The sequence below is a fragment of the Thamnophis sirtalis genome, unplaced genomic scaffold (genome assembly GCF_051295495.1).
Source record: "Thamnophis sirtalis isolate CommonGarterSnake01/CBP01778 unplaced genomic scaffold, rThaSir2_p1.2 scaffold_6, whole genome shotgun sequence".
NCBI classification, from domain to species: domain Eukaryota; kingdom Metazoa; phylum Chordata; class Lepidosauria; order Squamata; family Natricidae; genus Thamnophis; species Thamnophis sirtalis.
The window spans coordinates 44,356,802-44,382,649 of record NW_028261386.1 but is presented as its reverse complement, the minus strand read 5'-3'; the positions used below and the strand labels follow the sequence as shown (position 1 = coordinate 44,382,649).

General features: G+C 37.3%; 1 protein-coding gene across 2 annotated transcripts in view; it reads right to left on the bottom strand.

Moving 5' to 3' along the window:
- The window catches only part of HHAT (hedgehog acyltransferase), a 160,028-nt gene that overhangs the window by 21,563 nt on the left and 112,617 nt on the right, over window positions 1-25,848 (bottom strand). Inside the window, exons 9-10 of one of the 2 annotated variants that reach the window (XM_087717742.1) lie at window positions 21,357-21,435; window positions 13,386-13,530 (exon numbers count right to left, since the gene is read on the bottom strand). In XM_087717742.1, coding sequence (XP_087573868.1) covers window positions 13,386-13,530; window positions 21,357-21,435 — 224 coding nt within the window. Of the gene's footprint in view, window positions 1-13,385; window positions 13,531-21,233; window positions 21,436-25,848 lie in introns of both variants that reach the window. The other variant, XM_087717741.1, reaches the window with a different exon arrangement.

Below are 25,848 nucleotides of genomic sequence, written 5' to 3'. Positions count from 1 at the left end.
CCAGCTCCAGCGGTCCTTGGAGGAAGCCAGTTACCTTGACCCATTCCAGTCTGGCTTCAGGCCTGGTTACAGCACAGAAACCGCTTTGGTCGCATTGACCGATGATCTCTGGAGAGCCAGGGATGGAGGCCATGCCTCCATCTTGATTCTCCTTGACCTCTCGGCGGCTTTCGATACCATCGACCATGGCATCCTTCTGCGACGACTGCGGGAGGTGGGGGTGGGAGGCACTGTTTTGCAGTGGTTCTCCTCCTACCTCTCGGACAGGTCGCAGTCGGTGTTGATTGGGGGGCAGAGATCGACCCCTAGGCCCCTAACATATGGGGTGCCGCAGGGGTCGGTCTTGTCCCCCCTACTATTTAACATCTACATGAAACCGCTGGGCGAGATCATTCGGCAGCACGGGATAAGATACCACCAATACGCGGACGATACCCAGTTGTATCTGTCCGCCCCGTGCCAATTCAATGAAGCGGTGGACGTGATGAACCGGGGTCTTGAAGCCGTTAGGGACTGGATGAGGGCTAACAAGCTTGTACTCAACCCGGAAAAGACCGAGTGGCTGTTGTGTTTCCCTCCCAATTATTTGGCTAGTGTTCCATCACTCAGGCTGGGGGGCCAAATATTATACCCCTCAGACAGGGTTTGCAACTTGGGAGTCCTCCTGGACCCACAGCTGACCTTTGATCATCATCTGTCGGCTGTGACCAGGGGGGCATTTGCCCAGGTTCGCCTGGTGCGCCAGTTGCGACCCTACCTGAACCCAGAGGCTCTCACAACAGTCACTCGTGCCCTTGTGACCTCTAGGCTGGAATACTGCAACGTGCTCTACATGGGGCTGCCCTTGAAGAGCATCCGGCGACTTCAGCTAGTACAGAATGCGGCCGTGCGAGTGATTGTGGGTGCACCTCGGTTCGCCCACATAACACCTATCCTCCGCGAGCTGCGCTGGCTACCTGTTGATCTCCGGGTGTGCTTCAAGGTGCTACTTACCACCCATAAAGCCCTCCATGGTAGTGGATCTGGGTACTTGAGAGACCGCCTCCCGCCAATTACCTCCTTGCAACCTATTAGATCACATAGATTAGGCCTCCTCCGAGTTCCATCCGCCAGTCAGTGTCGACTGGCAACTACGCGGAGGAGAGCCTTTTCAGTAGTAGCTCCGACCCTTTGGAACGATCTCCCCATGGAGATTCGTACCCTCACCACCCTCCAGACCTTCCGCACAGCCCTCAAGATCTGGCTATCCCGTCAGGCCTGGGGTTAAAGATTATAATCCGTCCCCTCCCGAATGATGAATGAATGTTGTTTTTATTTTTAATTACGTACTGTTTTTATATGTCATTGTGTGTACTCCCTTCCCTATACGTTGTAAGCCGCCCTGAGTCCCCTCAGGGAAAAGGGCGGCCTATAAATAAATTTATCTACATCTACATCTACATCTCAAACATGAGTTGCTGGCTTTCCATCCAATAAACCCAATGTCTGAATCAGTGGTGGGATTAAAAAAAAATTACTACCAATTCTGTGCGTGGCTTTGTGGGCATGGCAGGGGAAGGATACTATAAAATCTCCATTCCCTCCCGATCAGCTGGGACTTGGGAGGCAGAGAATAGATGGTCCCCGAACTACTCAAAATTTTCGCTGCCAGTTCTCCAGAATATTGTAAATAAAAAGCAGCTGATAAGAGAAGCCAGTGGGGTCAGTCTTCAAAATTCCATGTAATTATGTTTATATGTCTGTTGATGGTCAATTTGTCATAGTGCTAAGCTTCCAGGAATTCTGTAGCTTTTTTGGACTTTGTCTAGGTTAGTCACAGTTATGTCTGTCTATGTGTTGTGATATTAAGGAGTTTCATCATGTCTTCTGACTGCTAATTGGTGTTCATGGATCTACTCTGCTTGTCTTCTGTCTGTTTGTCCTACATAGTAGCTGTTGTAATCCTCACTATATATTATAGATGATTCCTGTTTCTTTTCTTCTGGGACTCCTGGGACCTATCACATTGCTAAAGAATGGACAATAATGTTTGGATACATCAAACAGGGAAATAAATACTTTTGGTGTATTTATTTTTTGGGAGTTGTGTTTGGAGGGCTGGATGGGTGAGGCTGGGGTGGGCATAGCTGGGGTGGCTGTGGCCAGCTTGAGATCACTCATGTCACATATGGTGGTCCAGTTGGGACTGGGGAAATCCATTGTCTCCAGCGAAGGAAGGCATGACCAGGGAGAGTGCCAAACCCTTGTCCTCCAGAGGAGCCTTGCCATCACTCTCAGGCTTCTCAGAGGACCCCTGGATGGTGGTGCAGACTGTCCAGAGTCCTAGGTAATGGAGGCCAAATGCCCAGTCCAATCCTTCAACTCCCAGGGCACCAGGACCCCACAGCAGAGCCCAACCCAGCCCAACCCCACTTCCCTGAGGGGGCACTGGCTGCGCTTATCTTCTCGAGGATGCAGCTATTGTTTTCACTCTCCTTGGTCATGTTGCTCATGGTGTGTCTGGAAGGGTGAAGTGTGCAGGTCAGAGGGAGGCCCGCTCCCTCTCCACGCAAATAGACCTGGCTTTGTAACCAAAGTATCCTCAACAATAGGATGAGAGACCAGGATGAGATATCAGGAGGAGGAGACAAGGGAATGGAGAAAAGGGCAGCAGGACTACTGGTGGCCAAGGACCTTCCTTCCTTCTCCTTTCTTTCTTCTTCCTTCCCCTCTTTCCTTCTTTTTCCTTCCTTGCTCTCTTCCCATCTTTCCTTCTTTTTCTTTGTCCTTCCTTTTTCCCTTTCTCCTTCCCTGTGCCTTCTTGGATGCTTAAATGCAAAAGGGAAATCATTTCTCCTTTTGTTTTGTTTTGCTTTTAGTTTGTTTTGCTCTGCCAGCAAAAAGGGAACCCAGGGGGGGGGCATGCACAACCCCAAGGCCCCATTGTCAGCTGGGACAGCTTCCTGCAGCCCTCTGCTAGAAAAAATGGAGCCAGGGGGTCATGTGCACCCCCACAGGCCCCTTTGTCTGCTGAGAAAACCTTCTGCAGGTCTCTGCAAGTGAAAACAGAGCTCAGAAGGCACTCATGGCCCTCCCGAGCTCCATTTTCACTGGCAGATGGCTGCAGGAAGCCATCCTGGCTGAAAACAGAGCCTGGGAGGGCCACGCATGGCCCTCCCGAGCTCCATTTTCTCTAGCAGAGGCACCACAGGCTGGTCCTTTGCTGTTTCCAGGGCATTCCCATTGGCCAGATCTAAACACCCCTGAAATACTCCCATCAACTGCCTACTATCATCTTCTAGATGAGGCTAATAAGGCTGTCTGGCAACAAGAAAAAAACCTGATTTAATGAGGAGCAGGAAAGATATCATACTGAAATCCGAAAAGAAATTAATATTTCCAATACTAAGTGCGGGACATGGTTCACATCTCTCCCTTAATTTGCATAATTAAAGAAGGGAATAAAAAACCCTCAGATATTTCCACGCAAAAATAATTCAGAAAATAGTCACCATATGGAGAAAGGGACGCATGGTGCATTATTCACCAATTAAAACAGAAAATGAGTACCTTTAGGGCTGCAAAACATTTTGCTCATGAGGGCTTAATGTTTGGGCATATGCCTCCTTATCACAAGGGGCTTCATCAGAAGTTGGAAGAAAACAATAGGGAAGAATAGCAGTGAGTGCAGGTCTTCTTCTGTAATGTGAAAATACTCATGATAAACCAGATACTAAAAGGAGTGATACCATCCCAATTCCAGGTGTTATTAATAAAACCAGTTACCTAAACTCATTTTAATTCAAATTAGGCCAAGTTTTGTTAGTGCAACAGCCTTGGTAATTGTCATGGAAAGTTACAAGGAGATGTGACAGTCAACTGACTCAGAAACTTTTGACTTAATAAACTATGCTACTGTTATGAAATCTCACAAAATGAAACACATTGCAATATTGTTTCCAATTTCTTGTATCTCCAAAATGTTTAGAAAAACAGGGATTTTGAAATCCAGGGATTTTGAGTGAGGTAGCTCTGAGTATATAATTCAATTTGTCTATTATCCTCAGTCTATTGAGGTTACGTAAGTGTCAAACAGCTATTTTTGGTGGCATGAAAGTCTATAAACAGAAGTTGAACCCTACTACATATGCTGACAAAATAGACTGTTTAGAAGGATGGAATTCCCTCTGGGATCAATCTGTCTGAGGTTTCTCAAACATCTTCATCAATCGTTTTTGTTGTAAGAAGTATTTATTTCATTAGTTCTTAGCGCATGGCCTTTTTGGATATGGTGATATTAGTTCTTAGCGCATGGCCTTTTTGGATATGGTGATATTAGTTCTTAGCGCATGGCCTTTTTGGATATGGTGATATTAGTTCTTAGTGCATGGCCTTTTTGGATAGGGTGATATACGCTTTGGAAATTTCCAGATGCTCTCTTTAGAAACAGTTGGGAACCTTAAATACATAAAGTATTCAGCTGTAGAATTTCTGACTAACAGAGTTATGTCAACATTGATTTTGAAAATATTTTAGCTACTTGTTTGCCAACAACCAAAATTCATGATGAATTTACTTTTAAAGCCAAGGCCCAACAGTCTGGAGTATTTTCTTCTAAATCAATCTGCTTCTTTTCTAAAATTGTCAAATTTTGTCTATAGAAGTGCCTGGTACAAATTCAAAATTATAGTTTTTCTATAATGATGCCTAATTCAGAAATACCTTTGAAATAGAGGCATTATTGTATGTGCTGTTAAAACATTATTTATTCAGGCACTGCAAATTACTGCATTTTAATAGTATTTGTATTTAATAACACTTTAGTACTGAATTAAGAGAATACTTTTCTGAGAAATACAATGTTCAATTAGTCCAAATTTCTAATTACCATTACTTCATCTCCAAATATGGGTTTTATCCAAAAATATATTCCAGCAAAAGCATGATAACAATTTCATTTTGTTTCTTTTTTTAAATGAGAAAGTGAAACAGACATGGAAGGAGAAGATGATAGATAGAAGACTGGGGAGAAGAAGAAGAAAGTGTGGGCATATACATGTTCATCCTCAGCAGATGGCAGCATTTAAATAAACTTGGCTAATTTCAGATGCTAAGCAGAGTTGGTCCTGGTGAATATCTGAATGGGGAAAATCACTGGGGAATTCCAGTACTGGTAGCTAGACAGGGAAATCAAAACAAGGTCTGGAAGAAGGTAGGGGAAACCTACTCACATAATACTAGAAGTAAACTATGGCAACTAGAAATGAAGCTTGACAACTTTTCTGACAAGATAGGACATGGTCAGGTCTGGATTGTAGCTATATCGGAAACCACTAATGTTATTGAAAAACATGCTGGAAGAAGATAGTGGCAAATCACTTCTGTATTGTTGCCAAGAAACTACACTGATGCTTCCATGAAGTCAATAGGAACTGAGGACATCTTGTAGGAATCATTACAATTGAGAGGGTTTAAAAAAAAAAGATTTGTGGTGCAGGTGAAACTTTAAAAATGGATAGATAAACAAAGTTGTCCTCCCAGTCTCTGAGAAAACTTCATCCATAAAATTTGTCTACAGGTTATGCTGTTGAGGCTTATAGATGTTCTAGTCCAGGGATAGTTTGTCTATCCCTATGTATATAAATTTGATTTCAGGAAAAAGTGTTACCTTTTGAAATGAATACAATTCTTTCAAAAAATGCTTTGTCACTATGAACAGTTATATAAGAAGGAAGGAAGATTATATGCCTATTCAACTCACAAAAATGACTAATTGTAGATCAATAAAAACAACAACAACAAATCAAGAACAAAATACATGGGTGGGGCAAACAAACAGACACCCCACTTTCCAGGATGAGTTCACCAAACATCTTTTATTAGGTCATCACAACCTTTCTGAAGGTTACAAGCAATGGAACCAGTTGATTCTTGGGAGGAGAAAGAAAATTCCACAAGGCAGGTTCTACAAACTGAATTATAAACAAGGATTAGTTCCAAATCCCATTTGCCAGAAACTTAGTGAGGGACTGTTTAGAGTGTTATGCTGCTATCTTGGATTACTGAATGGAATCACTGCTGTGACAAATGTCTATCCTGAACAAATGGAGAAGCTACTAATAATATTTTTCTGGAAATCATGTATTTTAAAGTTAATCCCTTTTTCATCATGATATGTTCATTCTAAATCAACTGATTCTCATAAAATATAAGGTAAAAATGTTTAAGGATAAAAAAATTTCTAGGAAGAAATTGAGATTTTTTTTTCTATGTTTGGTTAAACAATACTTCATCAAGGAACTGGTTTTTTTACCAGCTAGAAACTCCAATAAACTAATGAAGATTCACCTGAATATTTTGTTCCTTGGATACATGTTGAATTTATGTAATAGACTTATATAGCCAACAATCTCAACAGATGATTCTGGGTGGCATAAAAAAGTTAAAATGCAAACAATTAGAAACAATTCATGGTGCCCCACTTAAATGATACCATCCAGTCATAAAAGATATCAGAAACCTGGTTAGCCTAATATCCTGGACTGATTATTTGGAGAGCAGTCTTTTCTGCATAAAACTTCTGCACAAAATGAAGGATCTAATCAATAAATTGATCTTATTGACTTTGGTTGGAAATTTGTCTACATTGTGCCTCCCTCATTCTGTTTTCTAATGTCCCCCAACTTTTTACTATTTGGTAGTTTAGCTGCATCATCTGAAAAAGATTTTCTTTTAACTATAATCTTTCCTAAGTGTTAAGCCTAAATGTTTGACTCTTTGTATTATGAAAACAAGGTTTTGTAAGATGTGGTTATTACTAAGATAATCCAATTATTTCTATTTATTTATTAAATTTATGCTTCTGCTTTCCCTATAGTAATTTTACCACATGGTTCTGGTAAAACAAGATAAGTTTGGGAAGAATCTACCTCAGAAATGAACAAAACATTTTAGAAGTACTTTTCAAAAAAAAAAAAAAGCAAGGCCAGAATAGCGTCCATTATGGATTCAATATACATTTCCCTTATATATCCTGAATATTAAGAACGCTACAAGAAAAATAACCAAGAGAAAATAATTCTCATTTAAGATTACTTTGATTCCCCTCCAATTCTTTTCTTTCAAGAGATGAACAGAGCTAAAGCTAACATTGATTTTCTGTTCCTTTGTATAACTTCTAAACTGTTATTTAAATGAACTGATAGATGTTTCCCACAAACTTCAGAAAGTTCCCTAGATAGCATGCCCTAGGAGATTTCAGTGGCACACTGACAACAACTCAGATTTTTTGACTCAAGTTTATGTAAAAGGTTTTCATCTCCAGTCAAATATGATCACTAGATTGAGTATTCCATACTAAGTTAATCAAGATTCAATGCTAAGATCTATCTTGAAAGTTTGCAAACAAAGTAAGGCAAATCCCCCCAAAAGCAGTTCTGTTTGGCTTTTCATTTTAATGTCTGTAAATCAAAGCTTCTCACTCATTGGAATCATCACTTGAAACCAGTTGACTGCCTTTGCTTCTAAGAGAATCCTAGGTATTTTAAAGGTTGATTACCGAGGTTGTTTTTATGCTTATCTTCAAATTAAATATACTCAAAGAGAAGAATAAAGAATTCTGACACAATGAAACCATCACCAAAAGACCATCTTTATATACGTTTTTCATCTATGAACTAGAGAATTGCTCCTCAGAAAAAGTCTGAAAATACAAACATGCAAAACGCATGTTTGTATCATAATAGATGTATGTCATAGTGCAGGCCAACAACTTTTTCCAAAACCCATTTTTTGAAAGGCCAAAGTTACACCAAAGGAAAGACAAACTGACTAATGATTATTCTCCTGTTAATTCAGCCATATTCAACCCCTTCCAGGTTGATCAAGGTTTCCAGGGAGAGGGTTTGGGTGATGATTAATTCTTTCTTGAGTTAAGGAGTATTCTGTCAACTCTTAAGGTGACGGTGGTGTGCTCCCTACTAAAGGGGCAATCACTTGGCCCAACCAATTTGAACAGTTTTCATTTGGTTTGTAGATGGTTGCACAGCAGTTTCAACAGATCTAAATATGAATCATATAGAAAATATTTCACACACACACACACTCACACACTCAAATGAGTAGCAAAGCTTCATAAAATGGAAATGAATATGAACTACTGATGGCAAAGTCCACAATTTCCTATTAGAAACGTATTTCCATTGCTCTCAATCTATTGCCCATCTTCCTTTGCAGTAGGATTCTAATCCATCTTCACTGGTCAAAATTTTTCACCCTGCAGCTAAAGAATCTTCAAATTGTATCTTATACTAGCCTTGCAGGAATAAATTAGTCATTCTTGAATACATAAATTAGTTCTGGCCTGGTTACACTGACAAACAATCACATAGAAAGAAGCTTTGAGTTGATGTGTAGTTCAAGACTGCAAGAAAACAGCTTTGCAAATAGCACATCTAATGTACTTTTATTACTCCTTATCCACTATAGTGTAATCATAAAATAAATTATATAGTGTAGAAAAATTACTCATAAATAGATACTGTTGGAAAATATTAAGCATACATAAGATATCCAAATGAAAAATAATTGCAAAATTCTTATGAACTAAATTGCTTGCAACAATCCATGATTGAATTGTGCACTAATAAATGTTCTGCTACCATCCTCTTGTCTCAGAGTGGAGGCAGAATATAATATGAACAAGATGATAAATAAGCCGACCAAATTCAACAGGATTTAACAGACATATATATCAGGGATTGACATTTTTTCAGACATTCTGTATTTATGCATTATCATATGATGATCCATGAAACTCAAATATTTTGGCCACCTAATGAGAAGGAAGGACTCACTGGAGAAGAGCCTAATGCTGGGAAAGATTCAGGGCAAAAGAAGAATGAGATGATAGAGAATGAGGTGTCTGGATAGAGTCACCAAAGCAGTAGGCATGAGCTTAAATGGACTCCAGAGGATAGTAGAGGACAGGATGGCCTGGAGGAATGTTGCCCATGGGTTGAACATGACTTCGCAACTAACAACAATAATACGATGATCCACTACTGTAAGGTGTTTTTCCCCCTAATGGGGATTATCTTTTACTTGATAAATCCATTTGAAACAGTTTGAATATTTTAGTACATTAATGAAACTACATTCCTCTTGGCAGTTGAAAAAGCCTTGGATAAAAGTTCCCTGTAAAGTAATGAACTGAATCAATACACAACAATTTAGAATCTGTCCTATTAGGTGTGTCTAAAATTTATACCTGATTTCTTCAGAGAAGAAAATTTCTAAATAAATAAAGTTAAAGAAAATCATATTTGTGTACAAGCCCTTCACCCTCAAATGACTAGACTAAAAATCATTCATTCCTTGTGAGAGTTATTGGGAAGTTCTACCTAAGGTTAGTTAGTCATTTCAGATAATTGTAAGTATTCGTGGAATAGTTTCCTGCTGTTCAGAAGATCTGATTTCTGCAATTTGATTTACAAATTACCCATGTTCAATTTTAATTCTGATTTCATCCAGTGGTAGGCATTTATTTAGCTCAGCTTTGTCCATGATCAGATCTTTTCAGAACTTTACACTCTTCATTCACGTCAGCTGAATGTCTAATTTATTACTCCTTTTAATTTAACAAGTTTAAAAGGAAAATGCTAGCTTCTACATAAACCTCTTAGTGGCCATTTACTGCTATTCCTCAGCATAATAATTAGTATGATTACTGTATATACTCGAGTATAAGCCTAGTTTTTCAGCCCACTTTTTGGGCTGAAAAAAGCCGCCTCGGCTTATACTCGAGTCAGTGAAAAATTTGCCCGAAATGGAGGAGAAAAAGGGGCGGGGCCATGCCGCTGGGTGACACTCGTGAATGGCCCAGTGCCCCTGTGAGTTTCCCCTCCCTCTGTGTCAGTTTGCCGCGCAGCGCGCACCGCACCATCCCCCCTCCTCACGTTCTAATGTAATGCAGGGCTGTCTTACGATTCCCCTTCCTCCCCCTCCTGCCGCTCTGCAACGATGTCCCACCTCCTCCTTGTTATGGCAAGCAGCCACATAGCGATGTCCCACCTCCTCTAGTACAGTGATCCAATGATAGGAATCACTGTGCCGTGTGTCATAGGAGGCGGGACATCGCTCCCGCGGCTGCACGGGACATCATCATCACAGCGGGACATCAGCATCATGAGGTGAGTGAAGTATTTCATTGAATACACCGCTAGTTTACTGTTTTTCTTTGAAATAAATATTCAAAAACATTATTGGTATCTACCGGTATTTTTATTTTTGAAATTTACCGGTAGCTGCTGCATTTCCCACCCTAGGCTTATACTCGAGTCAATAACTTTTCCAGTTTTTTGTGGTAAAATTAGGTGCCTCGGCTTATATTCGGGTCGGCCTATACTCGAGTATATACGGTATATCTAACACTTCTACTTTTATACAATTACATGAAATTACCCAGGTGTAGATTCCAAATGACAATTTCTAATGGTGTTTTCAAATCATAAGAAAAAAAAAATATGTACATGGTAACTGACAACAGCTTTCCATTTTACTGGTGCTAACATCTACCTCTTGGAGACTGCTGTCATATTCAATCTAATGTACTGGCCAACCTAGGACAAAATTATTTCCAAAATAATAATCCTTGAAATGTCTCATTTGATCATCATAGTTATTGATGCTTTATTTCTCATCTTTTAAAAAATGATTCAGATAAAGAAAACCTGGAAGTAGAGCAATTGGTTTGTAACTAAGTTTCAGTAAGTGTTTCTGAGGAGAAACACTGGCGGTTTCTTACAGAACTTACGAATGTTGTTACATCAGTCCATCTCACTAGAAATTACAATTCTAAATAATTGTAATTAATGGTAAATAATGTAAGCCAAATTTGTACCTTGTGGATTATGGTCCCCCTGCAGTTGTTAAATGTCAATCTCTATACACCTTAACTACATGTTGGGGAATGATAATTCCTTTGCTCCAATATAACCTGTACAGCTCCTACAATTTAAATAAGATGATCTCAAAGCTTCCCTCACCACAATTTATTCAATGAGAACAATAGAGGGCTAATTAACATTCTAATTCGAAAGAATCCATCTTGCTTCCCTTCTAGTATGCATAGTAGTATTTAGCTACAAGGCTTCATGGAACAAGGAAGTCAAATCTGAGGTAAAAATTGAAGGCAACTATTCCAGAACTTTTGCAGATTTCAGAGCAAAAAATCCCACTGCAGAATGAGAATCTATAAATATAGATTAGGATAGCTGCTTATAAATCTACACAGCTTTCCTTGATTTAAAATTGCAGTCTTCCAGATCAGTTGCAAATGCAATGCCTGTCCAAAATAATTTCATTCAACAGAAGCCTGAACAGCCAAGACACTCTGATAATCTTAGAGCAAATCATGCTTTCATGTCTTATTTCTAAAAATAGTCTGCAAATTATTTTTTAAAATATTACTCTTATTTTACCATGAAAATGACTAGCTTTCTATTTTTATACAAAGAATCAAAACAGAGAGCAAGTTACACATAGCTATGTGACAAAGATCAAGAGATACCCTATTTTCTTTCCAGTGTGTGTCCATGTCACAGTCATTCCAAAGCCTATTCTGCTTGTTTTCTATTAAACTTTTAAAAAAAAACTGCCAAAAATTGTAAGAAATGCATATACATGGAAGTGCTTCTCTCAAAAGTATTGGGTTCACACATATATAGAAAAGTAAGAATTCATAGCAGGAAGTAAATAACAGGAGGTTCTTTTGATCATGCAATTAACCTTATTTTCAAGTTCTTGCAAAGAATAACAACTGCTCTTGATCAATTCACTAACTTCATTTATTCTAACTGGACTCAAATTTAGATTAAAGTGAATGGCTCTGCCAGTCAAAATTAACAGATACATTTTGTGAAAGCAAAGCCAGGCTTGATAGGACTGGTGAAATTTCTCAGAAATTCAAGCCCAATTTGGGACTGGAAAAGATCATGATAAAGAGATAAAACTATCCTACTTGACTTCCAACAGAGGTAGACCCTCTTCATGTCAGAAAAATTTCTGTATGTGATTCCATACAGCGCATTCTTTTGTACACCAATTGTTGTGCAAATCTTGTCATTCAAAATCATGTGCCTAATTACATGAAAAACACATGTCTATTGTTGAATGTTAGACAGAATTGCCCAAAAGGAAATAAAAGTGCTTGAATGAAAAGTCATAATTGTGCCAAGATTCAAACACATTTCATAAAGACATAAGTACCACAAAATATATATTGGACTGGAAATATTTAGGATCTTCCTGAAGGACAACAACGAGGACAAATTTAATTTCTTGGAATAACAGATTCAGAAAAAATCTCCTTAAAGGAGATCTAATTAATCTAATATCTTTCAGTGTAGCATCACAGGAATATAAGGAGCTGCCATGACAACTGAACACAGTGGGAATTGTAGCCCTGTTATCTCAAAGCCTTGAACTGAAGAAAGTGAGTGTACACTGTGTATCAGTTAAATGGGAACCAACTGCTTATGCCAAGCACATATCACATATAAGCCTACTGAAGGTTTTATTCTCCATCAGCCATTCATTGGAATAAGAATTCTAAATTCTTGTAATAAGAATTCTAAACAACCCCACAACTTTTTAAAACTGGTAATAAAATTCCTTATATACTGAAATTACAAAAGAGTAAAAGGCAATAAATAAAAGAAAGAATTATGAAATATAGGAGTTCAAACGATCTGAATATTGTATATATGGCTGGGCAATGCTTTATTTCAAAAACAAAGGGCTGTGAAGCATATGAAAACACAAACTCTGCATCTGCTTGCAAGGGGGCAGCTAAGAAAGTCTAAGAAAAGATGTGCCTACTAATACAGCTGCAGAAATGTTGCTGTTGTGCTCTCACATGCTCCTAATTGCAATACAGCCCTACTTTGCATAGCTTTCTGAACATTCAATGTTATAATTCCAAAAGACTATAAAAACTATCTTACAATTCTTCAGTTCGATTATATAAAATATAACTCTTATCCTAATATATCCTTCACTGATGAAGTGCTCAGTTTTTACCTCACTCTTCATGCTAATTCTAACAAACAATTTGCTGTTTGATAAATTCACTAAATTAGATTCAAACTGCACAAAGCAGTATTTTTTACAATTTTTACCATCAGGATCTGAATACAATATTGGTAGAAAATGCATCTCAAATAAAACAAAGTAAAAATAAAAATCAGTTTGAAAGGCAACAAACCAAAGGAGAATTGTTGTTGTTGTTGTTGTTGTTGTTGTTGTTGTTGTTGTTATACTATCAAGATTAAGATAGACCACCAATGTATGTCCATGCAGGAATCTTTAATAATGTTTAAAGAAAAATTCAATTTCACTTAACTTGCCTTCTTTGAAGAGCTTGTTCCAATAAATTCTGCCAACATCATTTCCACCAAGAAAGATGAGGTTGGAAAAAATCAAGAATGTGGTGGATACAGCTGCCATTGCTGCATGGAATCGACGAATCCCTCTTGGGGATAAAACCCGGTTCTAAAAAGATAGAAATTAAAAGACAGCTTAAAATAAAAGCTAGCAAAATTTTAATGCTGAATTAACTGAAATCTATTTGTTGTTGCCAGATTAAATATTACCTGGATGTTGGTACTGTGTTAGAACATTCCAGAAATAATTTTCAGGTGAAAATTTGTAATCCCCAAAGTACATTGGCTTTGTGAATTGTACTTAAATGCTGCTAGTTCTGAAAATTGTCTTTAAATTAAGCTGAATAGCAGTTAATCCAAGTCAACACCCCCCCATCTCTCCCTCTCCCTCCTTCCCTCCCTCTGTGTGTGTGGGTGGGTGTGACAGAGAGAGGGACTTTCCTCTTTGGCAGGAAGTTTACAAATTTATAGCTTTCTTTATTGCAGCAAAAGTCTTATTTTGCTTTTTCTGCATTTTCCTATAGCAATAGCACTTAGACTTATATACCACTTAACAGTGCTTTTTAAGCAGTCTACAGAGTCAGCATATTGCCCCAACAATCTGGGTCCTCATTTTACCCACCTCGGAAGGTAAAAGCTGAGTCAATCTCGAGCTGGTGAGACTAAACCTGAACAACTGTGTAAAAGGGAATCACCATTTGAATTTTTTTCTGTTTCTCTGACACTTTTTCAACACTTGCTTTATCTTTCAATTACCAAACTGAATGCATTACAGTTTTAATTGAATATGAACTTATTTGATAGAAGATAGCTCTGAATGCAATTATTCTCAAATGTTCCTATCTGATGTGCTATAGATCTCAAATATGTCTTAACAATGTATATATTTTTTAATTTTAGTAATAGATAAGCCTGTTTCTAATCTAATACATAATTTTGATAACAAGAATCTTATTTTGTCTATAACATTTCCATGGTATCTACTTGGTTGGTAAGAGCTGGCCAAGTTGATATGTTCTGGACTGCCCTTAATTAAACAATGCCATCTAACAGAACCTAGGAAACCTTCCTTCTCTGTCACGGCCTCTGGTTGAAATCCTTACAGAAATTCTTGTGACCCTCCCATCTCCAGGCCACACCAGAAGACCCTGAAAAAATAGATATACTCCCAGGATTTAGGGGTAGTGTAGATATGGTCCTGTTAATAGACAAGTTTTTTTTATATTGTTGGATGGATTACCTGTATGTTTAATTACATTGTGATATGCATTTTTATATTCTTTGTTGAGAGAGAGAGCTAATAGAAGCTGAGCTCTAACAGAACTGACATTATAAGAGGTCCCAACTTGTAGTCATAAGCAGTGATAACTGTTTATTCATTTTTAAATATTAAGAGATAATTTAATTTTGGCCAATTGTAAAAATTGCCTATTGTGTTAAAAACTTTGTAGGGCAGCAAACTTGCTTTTAAACGCTTAAAAACTGCAAAGAGCAGAAATAATTTTTTTAATCATAAGCATATTGGTGTTTTGAATTGTGATGAAAACGGAAAGCTTAGGATTTCAAAGGAAAGATACACACGAGTATAACAATTTGCTTCAAATGTCTGCAATTCTTGGAAGTCAATGCACAGTATGACTCAGTGCGGCTTGGATGAGAAATGGTAGTGAATATTTGGGTTGGAGCCTTTCCATCAAAACAAACTGAATGCAACCTGGAATTTAAGCAAAGGATGTGCCTAGCTGATAGAAAAGATGCTGCATATGAATATCATCTGCCAACTTTTGAGAAAGGTCTCAAAAGGGTCATGCCTAATGATATGCCAGAATACAATCCTTTCATAGTTTTCCTGGAGCTCCACGAACAGCAGATAAAGCAGCCTCTGGGGAAAAATATGATTTCACGTGTTCTTTAAATATCAAATTCTAAGGTAAAAAAATGAATGACAACCAAACTATGGTACTTTTGTGAGTGAAAACAACACATTCATCTTTCTGTCTTTTTTATTATTTTTTTATTAACAAACCTATAAAATATACACACACAAAACTTAGACGTACACCACATTTACACAATACAATATGAACAGGAGCTTTCTAATAGCAATTATCAATCGATAGCGCTCACCTTATATTATTTCCCTTTCTATTATATTTCATTTGGATTTCACCATTCTTAACCCTCTTATTTTACTCATAACTATTATTTTTGAGTTTTGTTAAATTCCTTCATTGATTCTTGTTTCTTTCCTCCATTCACCTATACCATTTATTCCATATCTGGTAGAATTCTGATTCCTCTTTTCCCTGGATTTCTTTAGTTAGTTTGTCCATTTCAGCACAATCCATAACCTTTCTTATTATTTCATCTTAGCTTGGAATTAATTTGTTTTTCCATTTCTGGGCAAAGGCAATCTTTGCCACCATAATTATATGTAGTATTAAATACTGGATTGCTTTTTTGTATTTCGCAGACATTATTCCTAATTAAAAAAAACTTCAGGTTTCCATTCTATTTTAACCCCCATTATTGCCTCCAGCCAATTTTTGATCCTTTTTCCAAAAATTTTTAGCCTCCTCACAGGTCCACCATAAATGTTAATATGTTCTGTGTATTGATTCGCATTTCCAACATTTTGGGGAGGTATTTGTTAAGATTTTAGCTAACCTTGTTGCCAAGTGCCATCTGTAAAACATTTTGTACTGGTTTTCCTTGTATGCAACTGATAGTGTCATTTTTAAGTTTGTTCCCCAATTTTTTTCCCATTTGTCTAATTCAATATTATAGCCAAAATTCTGCGCCCATTTTATCATTTGTTCGTTCACAATTTCCTCTTCCATTTTATACTTCAGGAGGAATTTATATATTCTTCCTATCATCTTTCTATCTGAGCTTTGAATAATTTTATCCAATTCGTGTGGTTCTGTTTCAATGTCATATAATTTAGTATCATTATTGTATTTAGTTTTGATTTGGAGGTAAGTTAGCCAGTCAACTTTCATGTTCTGTTCTGCCAATTCTTCAATTGTTTTTAAATTTCCCTGTCTATCAATTAAGTCTCTGTATCTTAGCATTTTGTTCAAATCTATAAAATTTGAGTGAGTCATCCTTTCTGTCGGTGATAGCCAATTCGGGATTTTCACATAGTGGATTTCTTTTTTTTTTGAGCCATTTTTGCAATAACACTCTTCTAGAAATTCATCTTTCTATCTGTCTCCTATGCCCTGTATTGTTATGATCCAATATTTGGGGATATTGGTTATTCTCATGTAAGAATATTTTGTGATACCCAGCAACCACTAACAAGGGGTGGGGTGGGGGAGACAAACCCAGGCATTTATTATCAACTAATGCTAAATCCTAGCCAGGAAATGAGAAGTAGTTCAGTTTACAAAGGATGGCTGTGCAGTATCTTGCCACATTTGTGACTTAAGGATAGCAATCTACATCAGTACAAGGCCACTGGACTTTCCATGTACTGGCAAAATATTGTAACCATGAAAATATCAGCTGTGCAATACCACCAGTCCTACCTGCTTTTGTTTTGTACAAGAACTGTGACATCATGATATTCTCAATCATTGTGCTAAATTTAGCTAAGTTTATCCAGCTGTCATATTTCAAATACACCCACTGATTTCTCTTCTAAGCCCTGAACAGATATTTATAACTGAACAGATATTTATAACTATATATAGTTGACATAGGAATGCTAAATACAGTCATTATTTAAAAATTGTAAAAAGAAAAATGTGTTTGAGTGCCTTGTGATACGCAGTAAGGGCAGGAAATTTTTAATTAATTTATAAATATATCGTTCAACGACTTCTAGGATTCCATTTTTCATACATGACAAGCATAAAAATAGTTGGAATATTTAAATATTAGTTTTGACTATGTTACCAGAGAAGAAATAGTAACTGACCAGGAATTAGGGAAAATTGGTCATAGAGCAAAAGCAAATGTCTCAGTAGTTTAAGAGTCTACAACCTCTCTGTTCATTTCAATGGGTAGTTTGTTAAAATCCAAACTATAGGTAATCCTCAAATTACAACTGTTCATTTAGCAACTGTTCAAAGTTACAATGGCACTGAAAAAGTGACATGCCCGTTTTTCACACTTACAACTGTTACAGCATCCCCAAACGTCTTGTTCAGTAAGTATTCATAGTTATGATAGTCATGAAAAGTAGCTGCACAACAAATCCTTGCATTTATGACCTTCATAGGACCGTAAAGCAAATGAAAGCTAAAGTAAGATCATAACTTTCACTAAAGAGCTGTGGTGGCGCAGTTGTTAGAATACAGTATTGCAGGTTATTCCTGCTAGCTGTCAGCAGTTTGGCAGTTCAAATCTCACCAGGCTCAATGTTGACTCAGGCTTCCATCCTTCCAAGGTCGGTAAAATGAGGACCCAGATTTGGGGGGAAGGGCAATATGCTGACTCTGTAAACTGCTTGGAGAGTGCTGTAAAGCACTATGAAGCAGTATATAAGTCTAAGTCTATTGCTATTAATAACTGGGTTACCAGTCCCACTGTGATCACTAAATGTAGTAGTAGTTTAACAGAATAACAGAGCACATGCAAAAGCATCCCCTCCCACCAACCCCTGCCACCAGTCTGCAAAGCTGGAAAGGTCGGGAAACTCTGATCTATTGGAAGACAAAGGCTTAGCTTTTCTTCCCTCTAAAACAAAAATCATGAAGAGAATTCTAGAGAATTTTCAGCTGTGTTGAATTTCAGCCAACCCTTACATAATTCATCTGTATGCAGCTTTGCTTGTTGCTCACTTTTTATATAACTTGCTGAAGGCAACTCGTCAATTACAGATTTTCTTCTCTCAGTGGGCATAAAAAGAGCTAATTTTCTCTCCCAAGTTTCCTGAAAATCTGGTAGACTACTCTACCTAAACTCTCATAGCTTCAACAACAAATAGACTGGCTATTGGGCAAAAAGAATGGTTATTTCTTGATTCTGCTGAAAAAAGAAATGCAAAAACAGCAACTGAATACCACCTTTGGAATATCATTTGTGGGATCTCTTCCTAGTTTGTTTGATATTTTACAGTGATATATATTCCTTTGCTAATTCCTACTTCAGACTAGTTTCACCTCACCTCCAGTTTTTCAGCCACTATCCAGGAAATTTTAGCATGTCCTGATTGTGGCGCCATGCAGTTTTCTTCTTCTCTTCCAAGCCAGGATTAAACAGTTCGCCGAACAGAAATAGGAGGATAAGAATGAAGGTCTAACCTGCCAGCCATCAGATTTTCCATTAATACTACTTGTTCCTTTCACAAGACAAACATGCTGATTGATCACCTACACCATTAAGCAGCATCTACAAGTTTTAAAATGATTAAACAGGGATCCATTTTATATCTTTTGAAACATTTCAAGAGCAAAATAAATTATCACTATAATTTATTATCCCTGGCTCAATGGCTGTGATCATATAGCATGACTGAGAGATTCAGCCATCTCCACATTCAATAGACTGATTGTGGTTGCCTAGTATCACATAAGCAATAAAGCAAAGCCAAAAGCCCAGGCAAGTGAAGTGTTACCTCTAAGGAGGTTAGGAGGCTTCCATATTATGCCTTGTTTCCTCCAACACCCTCTTCCCAAGCCACTCCCTTTAACAGTTTGACAGGGTCAGCACTACTGCAAAAGAACTACTTTCATTCACATTATTTTCATTCAAAGTACTACATGTACTCTTCATTTAGTGATCAGTGTTGGGACTGGTAAACTCAGTTATTAAGCAAAAATTGCGATCTTACTTTAACTTTCCTTTGCTTTACAGACCCATGAATGTCATAAATGCAAGGATTGGTTGCCACCTAGAACTAAGGAGAAACTTCCTGACAGTAAGAACAATCAATCAGTGGAACAACTTCCCTTCAGAAGTTGTACATGCTCCAACACTGGAGGCTTTTAAGAAGGGACTGGAGTACCATTTGTTGAAAATGGTTTGAGCAGGGGGTTGGATTAGAAGACCTCCAAGATCCCTTTCAATTCTGTTATTCTGTTAAATACTGCAGGTGCTCTTCATTTTGTGATCACAGTTGGGATTGGTAACTCAGTTATTAAGCAAAAGTTATAATCTTACTTTAGCTTTCCTTTGCTTTACATTTCTATGAAGGTCATAAATGCAAGGATTGGTTGTGCAGCTACACTTTCATTACCATCATGACTATGAATGCTTACTGAACAAAACATTTGGAAGTTCAAGCAGGGACAGAGGAGATTATCAGCATATATTTCAATTTTAAGTTACTTTATGGTGATGTAGAGTGGAAAGACTTAGCACTAATTGATCAGTTCACAGAAAGGCTGGCCAATGAACTGAGACAAGCTAGTGAGGCAAGGAGCCCAAAATACCATAGAAGACCTTTTTCAACACTGTGTAATTATAGATGGTCAGCTGGAAGAATTAAGACAAGGGAGAAACAGGAAGGAAAATGAACCTACAATGTCTTCCCCATACAACTACATCCAATCCTTCGAATCCAGCATGGCAGAACAGTGATGGCAGTGTGGGACAACCAAAACAGAAGAGAGCAAGGACTATGCTATTACTGTGTGGCTCTCAGACACAGAGCTAGATCATGCCCAACAAAAAACAGCAGTAATAGTCACAATAATAAGATGCAGAACTTGTAAATCAATGGAATACAAAGCCTACAACTGCCTAGCTCAATCTCAGACAATGCCTGAGGAAAACTTCACCATTCTCCCCTCCCCAGAGCTCCAAAAGAAGGCCATCCACCATTTGAGGAGAACTCAGCCAACCGAGCTGGCGCAGTGGGTAGAGTGCAGTACTGCAGGCCACTTCAGCTAACTGCTAGTTCAGCAGTTCAGCGGTTCAAATCTCACCGGCTCAGGGTTGACTTAGCCTTCCATCCTTCCGAGGTGGGTAAAATGAGGACCCAGATTGTGGGGGCGATATGCTGACTCTGTAAACCGCTTAGAGAGGGCTGAAAGCCCTATGAAGCAGTATATAAGTCTAATTGCTATTGCTATAACTGCTATAAGTAGGCAAGCATACTTAATTATTTCTATTATTGTTATTTCAGATTCTGGGCAGAAAGTGGAGCTTTCTGCACTTGTAGATTCTAGTAAAAAAGTAAAGCGTTTTACTCCGCTAGTTGTTGCTGACTACAGGGGATGATGCTCATCTCCACTTTAAGGCCATTAAGCCAGCACTTTCAGAAGACATATCCATGGCCATGTGCCAGCATAATATCACAGAGTGCTGTTATCTTCCACCAAAGTGGCAACCATTTACTGACTTGCATTTGTATGCTTTCGAATTGCTAGGTTGGCAGGAATTGGAAATAGGATGGGAGCTTACTCCATGATGTGGAGCTTGGGTCTCAAACCAGAACTGCCAGTTTTCCAACTGACAAGCCCAGTGTCTTAACCACTGAGCCACTGCGCCACCCCACTCTGGACAATGACAAATGACAATCAAAGATCACACAGAGCACAAATCACTTTATGTAAATGCATGCTCCATTAGGATAGGCCTTTCCTTAGTTTCTTTCTCTGACCATTAAGCGACCAGGAGGTCCTCTCCAATTGTCTGTTTCCTTTTTACCCTTTCCTTTCTATGTATTCCATTACAGAGTCCCATTTTTTCTTAACTTTAGAGGCAATATGGTGCTAGCTCCATACATTAGTTCTTTGATTAGGAGACAAGCAATTCTAAAAAGTACTCAACCTGCTCAGGATTTTTCAGAAAACACATTTCAGATTTCATCCTAAACTTAAATATGATTCTTAGAAACATGAACAAGAATTAACTTACAATAAAATTATGGACAATTGGAAAAGAAACAATCCTCTTCACTCCATTTTCAGCTGTTACTCCAAGCCAATTAAGCACAGCCCAGGACCAAAGATAGCTATGGCTTCCATGCCAGTAACTTACAAAAGCAAATGTGATGGCAGTTGAAAACAACATCTTAAATAGGCTGCAATGAGATCCTCCCATTGGGACATAAATATACCTGCCAGAGAAATTAAAAATAGAAGTAATTAGATATAAGCTTTCCAAGAGTTGCTTGTTTTTCTTAATGATAAAGTTTTCTCTTGACATGTTATATTTGCAATCTACTCTAGTTTCTCAAGCATAACATTTTTAACAAATGTCAAAACACTTTTTCCCTGCAGATGATGTACCACGAAACTCATGTCCTATATCACTTTCGGTGGACACAATTGATCTGTGAACCATTACTTGTTTCTTGTTTGAAAAAGTTGAGGTAAAACCCAATCTTTGTTTTTATGAGAAAAGTTCTTTTTAAATATAATGTCTTGTTTTCAGTGAAGGTTTACACTCAAAGTGCCAGTAGCAAAGGTAGCAGCAGTCACTTTTTCTTGTTTGCTGATAATTTCTGCCTGTTTTCCCACACCTTCCTCCCTCTTCTCATTTCTACAGCATCCTACTGCTTTGCATGAATATTCCAATGAAAATGAATTATTTTATCCAAGTCCTAAATATGATACAATCTTTCTCATTTATTACAAATTCAAATACTTGTTAACTGGATTTCTAAAATATTATTTTTCACTAGTGCTAAGTGTATACTTCAGATTTGGATTAGATTATGAAAATGCAGAATTAAGAGTTTTCTCTTTCTGTAACTCATCAAGGATTCTGATAACATGGCATTGTACATTTTCTTAGTCTTAAAACAAATTGGCAGAGAGAATGACAAAAGGGGGATAACTAGGTAGCAAAACAACTACAGAATAAAGAACAAGTTAAAAAAGAGTGAAATAGTGACACAAAGATTGCTTGGATTTCCTCTGTGACTATATAGCACAGATGGGAAGAAAGTTAACCACCAGACTACAAGAACACAAGTGAGTGGTCAAATGAGGAGACCCAAGCTCATTGGTAGCCTCACTTTGCAATGAACAAGGATATACATTCAATTTCAAATTAGAGCTACAAAGACTATTGGCCGAGCAGGTACAAAGGTAACCAGGGAAATGATTGAAGCCTGGGAAATGGGCCTTTGTCAGTCAACAGGAGTGCTGACTTACTATCAGCTTATCAGGTACTTAGGAGACAAAGACCTGGCAGCACAAGGAAATAACAGCCAATGACTTAATAGTTATCCATCAACATCCCAATCAACATTCCCTGAGGATGGGTTCCAGTACGAGTTCGAAAGCTTAGAACGCTAAATCTCTGGTCCTGGTGTTTGACTCAGATTGGATCCTGCAAAATTATCCTGTAACATGTATAGTTGCCTTCATTCATGAAAATAGTTTTTTAAAAAGTGGGACAGGTAGCCTGATCAGCAGCAAGAAAGACATCCATGAAGACATTGGCATATATCATTGCCTACTGTAATGATGCCCAGGTCAATTATTTACAAAATCCTTCTTTAACCATCGTAGATACATCTTTTCAAGGCCATATATTAATATTTTCCCTCTGCAATACTGGAAGACAGATATAATAAGATTCCATAGCTAGAAAAACTCTGTCAGTGTGGAAAGTGGGAAATGGAATTAATGGCTCATATGCTTCTAAGCTGCTTTTTCTGTGAGCAAGCCAGACACTGAAGTAAAACACCCTATATTAAAAGGGATAAAGGATAGTCTACAGAAGTTTATCTTTACCTATTGCACCACAAGTTGCAAGATTTGTTCTGAAGCCATACAGCAAGTTTATCAAGGCAAAATTCTATCTTTTGTCCCACCTTAAAGTTATATGCTATAAAGTTGTTTACCTCCTCCATTTTATTTCCTCTATTTTATTCACACATGAACTCAGACAAAGACTGTAAAGTAGCAGCAAATAGGGTATATAACTGTTATAAAGAATGTTTTTGTGGCTTTAGTTAACTAAATCAGCTCATCCGGTTTTACAGGTTTTATGTTTAAAATTTTTATGCTACCTTAAATGTACATAAATTATCTAGGCTGTATATACGTGGATACTTTGTTGAACTTTTCTCTTTCTACTGGTTGCTTAGCTGTAATAAGTTTTGCTATGTTGTGTTCCTAACTCGGAATCAAAAATATAATATGAACATCAAATTTCCCCACAGTTAATTTCTTCTCAAACTGAGGAAGGGCCGATCCTTCTTCAAATATGGTAACATACTGTATTTGAAAAGTAAATAGATACAATGCTATGCCTTTTTGTATCAGTGTATCTAAAATTAATGGATCAAGCTTACTAAAATTAATGGAAGTTTTCAATGCTACTAGCTAGTACAATAAATCCCTCAGAGTACAATCTTGGCTCTTAAATGACCATTCATGTTCATTATTTTCCATGAAAAACATCCTCTAACTATAGCAAAAATTAGCTTGCTTAGCATCAGAGAACACCACTGCTATTACTGCATTGATGAGACTATATCTGGGAATAGGCTAAAAACAGCTTTAATTAAAAACTGTATTTTCAATTATGGTCCAGTTTATGACATTGACTACTCTTCCCCCAGTGACTTCTCAGAGGAAAAGGGATCCATTTCAGACTTCTATTTCTAATATATGTAGTTGGTTAATTGTGCAGGCTTAATTTTATTTTGTTTAAAAAATGTGGAGGGAGTCCTTGCGGGGAGGTGAGTAAATTATTGCCACGAGCCACATGATAAATGCCAATAAAAATTGACAAAGGACGAGACCGGCCTAAAGGTACTGAAAGCAAATTTTGCATAGCTTGTGCAGTCAGAACAATTAAGTTAAGCTGCAGATTTAAATTTACTAATTCTTACTCAAGTTATATATACATGACATAGTCTAGAAACTAAAGATGGTGTTCACAAATAAATTCAGCAAGTCAAAATCACAATATTTGAAATATAATTCCACATATCACTTTGAATCTTTTCTGGGATATGATATAATTCTGTTCCTATTTTTTATTTATTTGTGAAAATCAGACACAGTTTCAATCTGGTCAGATTCTAGGAATTATAGTATATAGTGCATTGTAAATGTATGCTTTATATTAAACACCCACACAGTATATATAATCTTCATGATGAACTTCATTGAAAGGACAAATTGATTTTGAAGTCTAATATTATAACTACTAACATTTGAAAATATAAGCCAATTCTTCCAAGTGTTATGATGACACAGTTGTGTGATGGTGTTGTAAATATTTGAACTGTAATAATTCATAATGTTTATTGATATCACTTTTGTACAAATGTATGAGTGAAGATTAGAGGTCATATCCATACCCACATATTCTCCGACTGATTATGAGTCATCAAAATGTTTACTCTTACTGACCTAGATAGATTTTCTCCATGATGATTTGTCCCTAACTTTCCATTGATCTTCCAATGATGCACTCATAACCTTTGTAACTGAGTTCATCAACTTCTCATCCATTTCTGGTCATCCATTTCTCTTTCTGTCCACCTTTCCCAGCATTAGAACCTTCGTTAGGGAGCTAGCTAGGTCTCCACATATTGCGTACAAAGCCTACATATTGTTATCTATCTAAATAAAAGCCATGATGCCAATTTAAAATGTAATTGCAATGCCTGTTTTAGGGACACAACATTTTAAAGTGTTAATTGAAAATGAGACTAGAATTTGTGCAGATTGCCTATACCATGGGACTTTTTTTTACAACTACATTGCTTCTTTTTCAAAACTGGGCAGCTTTTTAAGTCATCTTATCTCCTGCCAGCAAGCTGTTCCAATTAAAAAATACATCATAATTTTAATTCACTAGATACCCATTACTGAATTGGACAGATTATGTAAATATTACCCTTCAAATCCCTCCTGTATCACAAACTTAATTTCTAAAAAAGTTAAGAATGACATTAAATGAAAACTTACACGTTCAACAACCTCCTCCAATTTCCAGGAAGGATGATTCTTGGAAGAATTTGTTTGTACCTTTAAACTTTGTCGCTTAATAACTATAATTTTAGACTTCACAATCCATCGTTCTTTCAAAGAAGCTAATTATGAAGTATTGTGCATTCTTGTAATTTTGCTAAACTTGTTTTTGCTATCAGTCATCATTACTAACTGCATCTTTGTGTACTTTTAATTCTCTTCAGTTGACAATTTCAATCCCCCTGAAGGATTCATGAGCAGTCCCTGTTCTCTCCTACCATGCTGAAGATGCAAATAAAGCAATACTCTCTTTGCTTACAATACAATTATTGACATCACAAAGTCTAATTTTCCTACAATTGATTCTATGTGGACAGATACTTAAGGTTGCCAATTCACATAAAAGCCTTGTGATGTGATGTTACCATTTTTAATTTCTTTTGTACTCCAGCACTGTTGTGCTTTTGCTTTTGTAGGGGACTTGTTTTACATGATATGTTTTCTATGTGAGCCATTGAGTGTCATTTTAGTTATGGTGGAATAAAAATATGGGAAATACATACACTTAACATATTAAGGTAATATTAGAA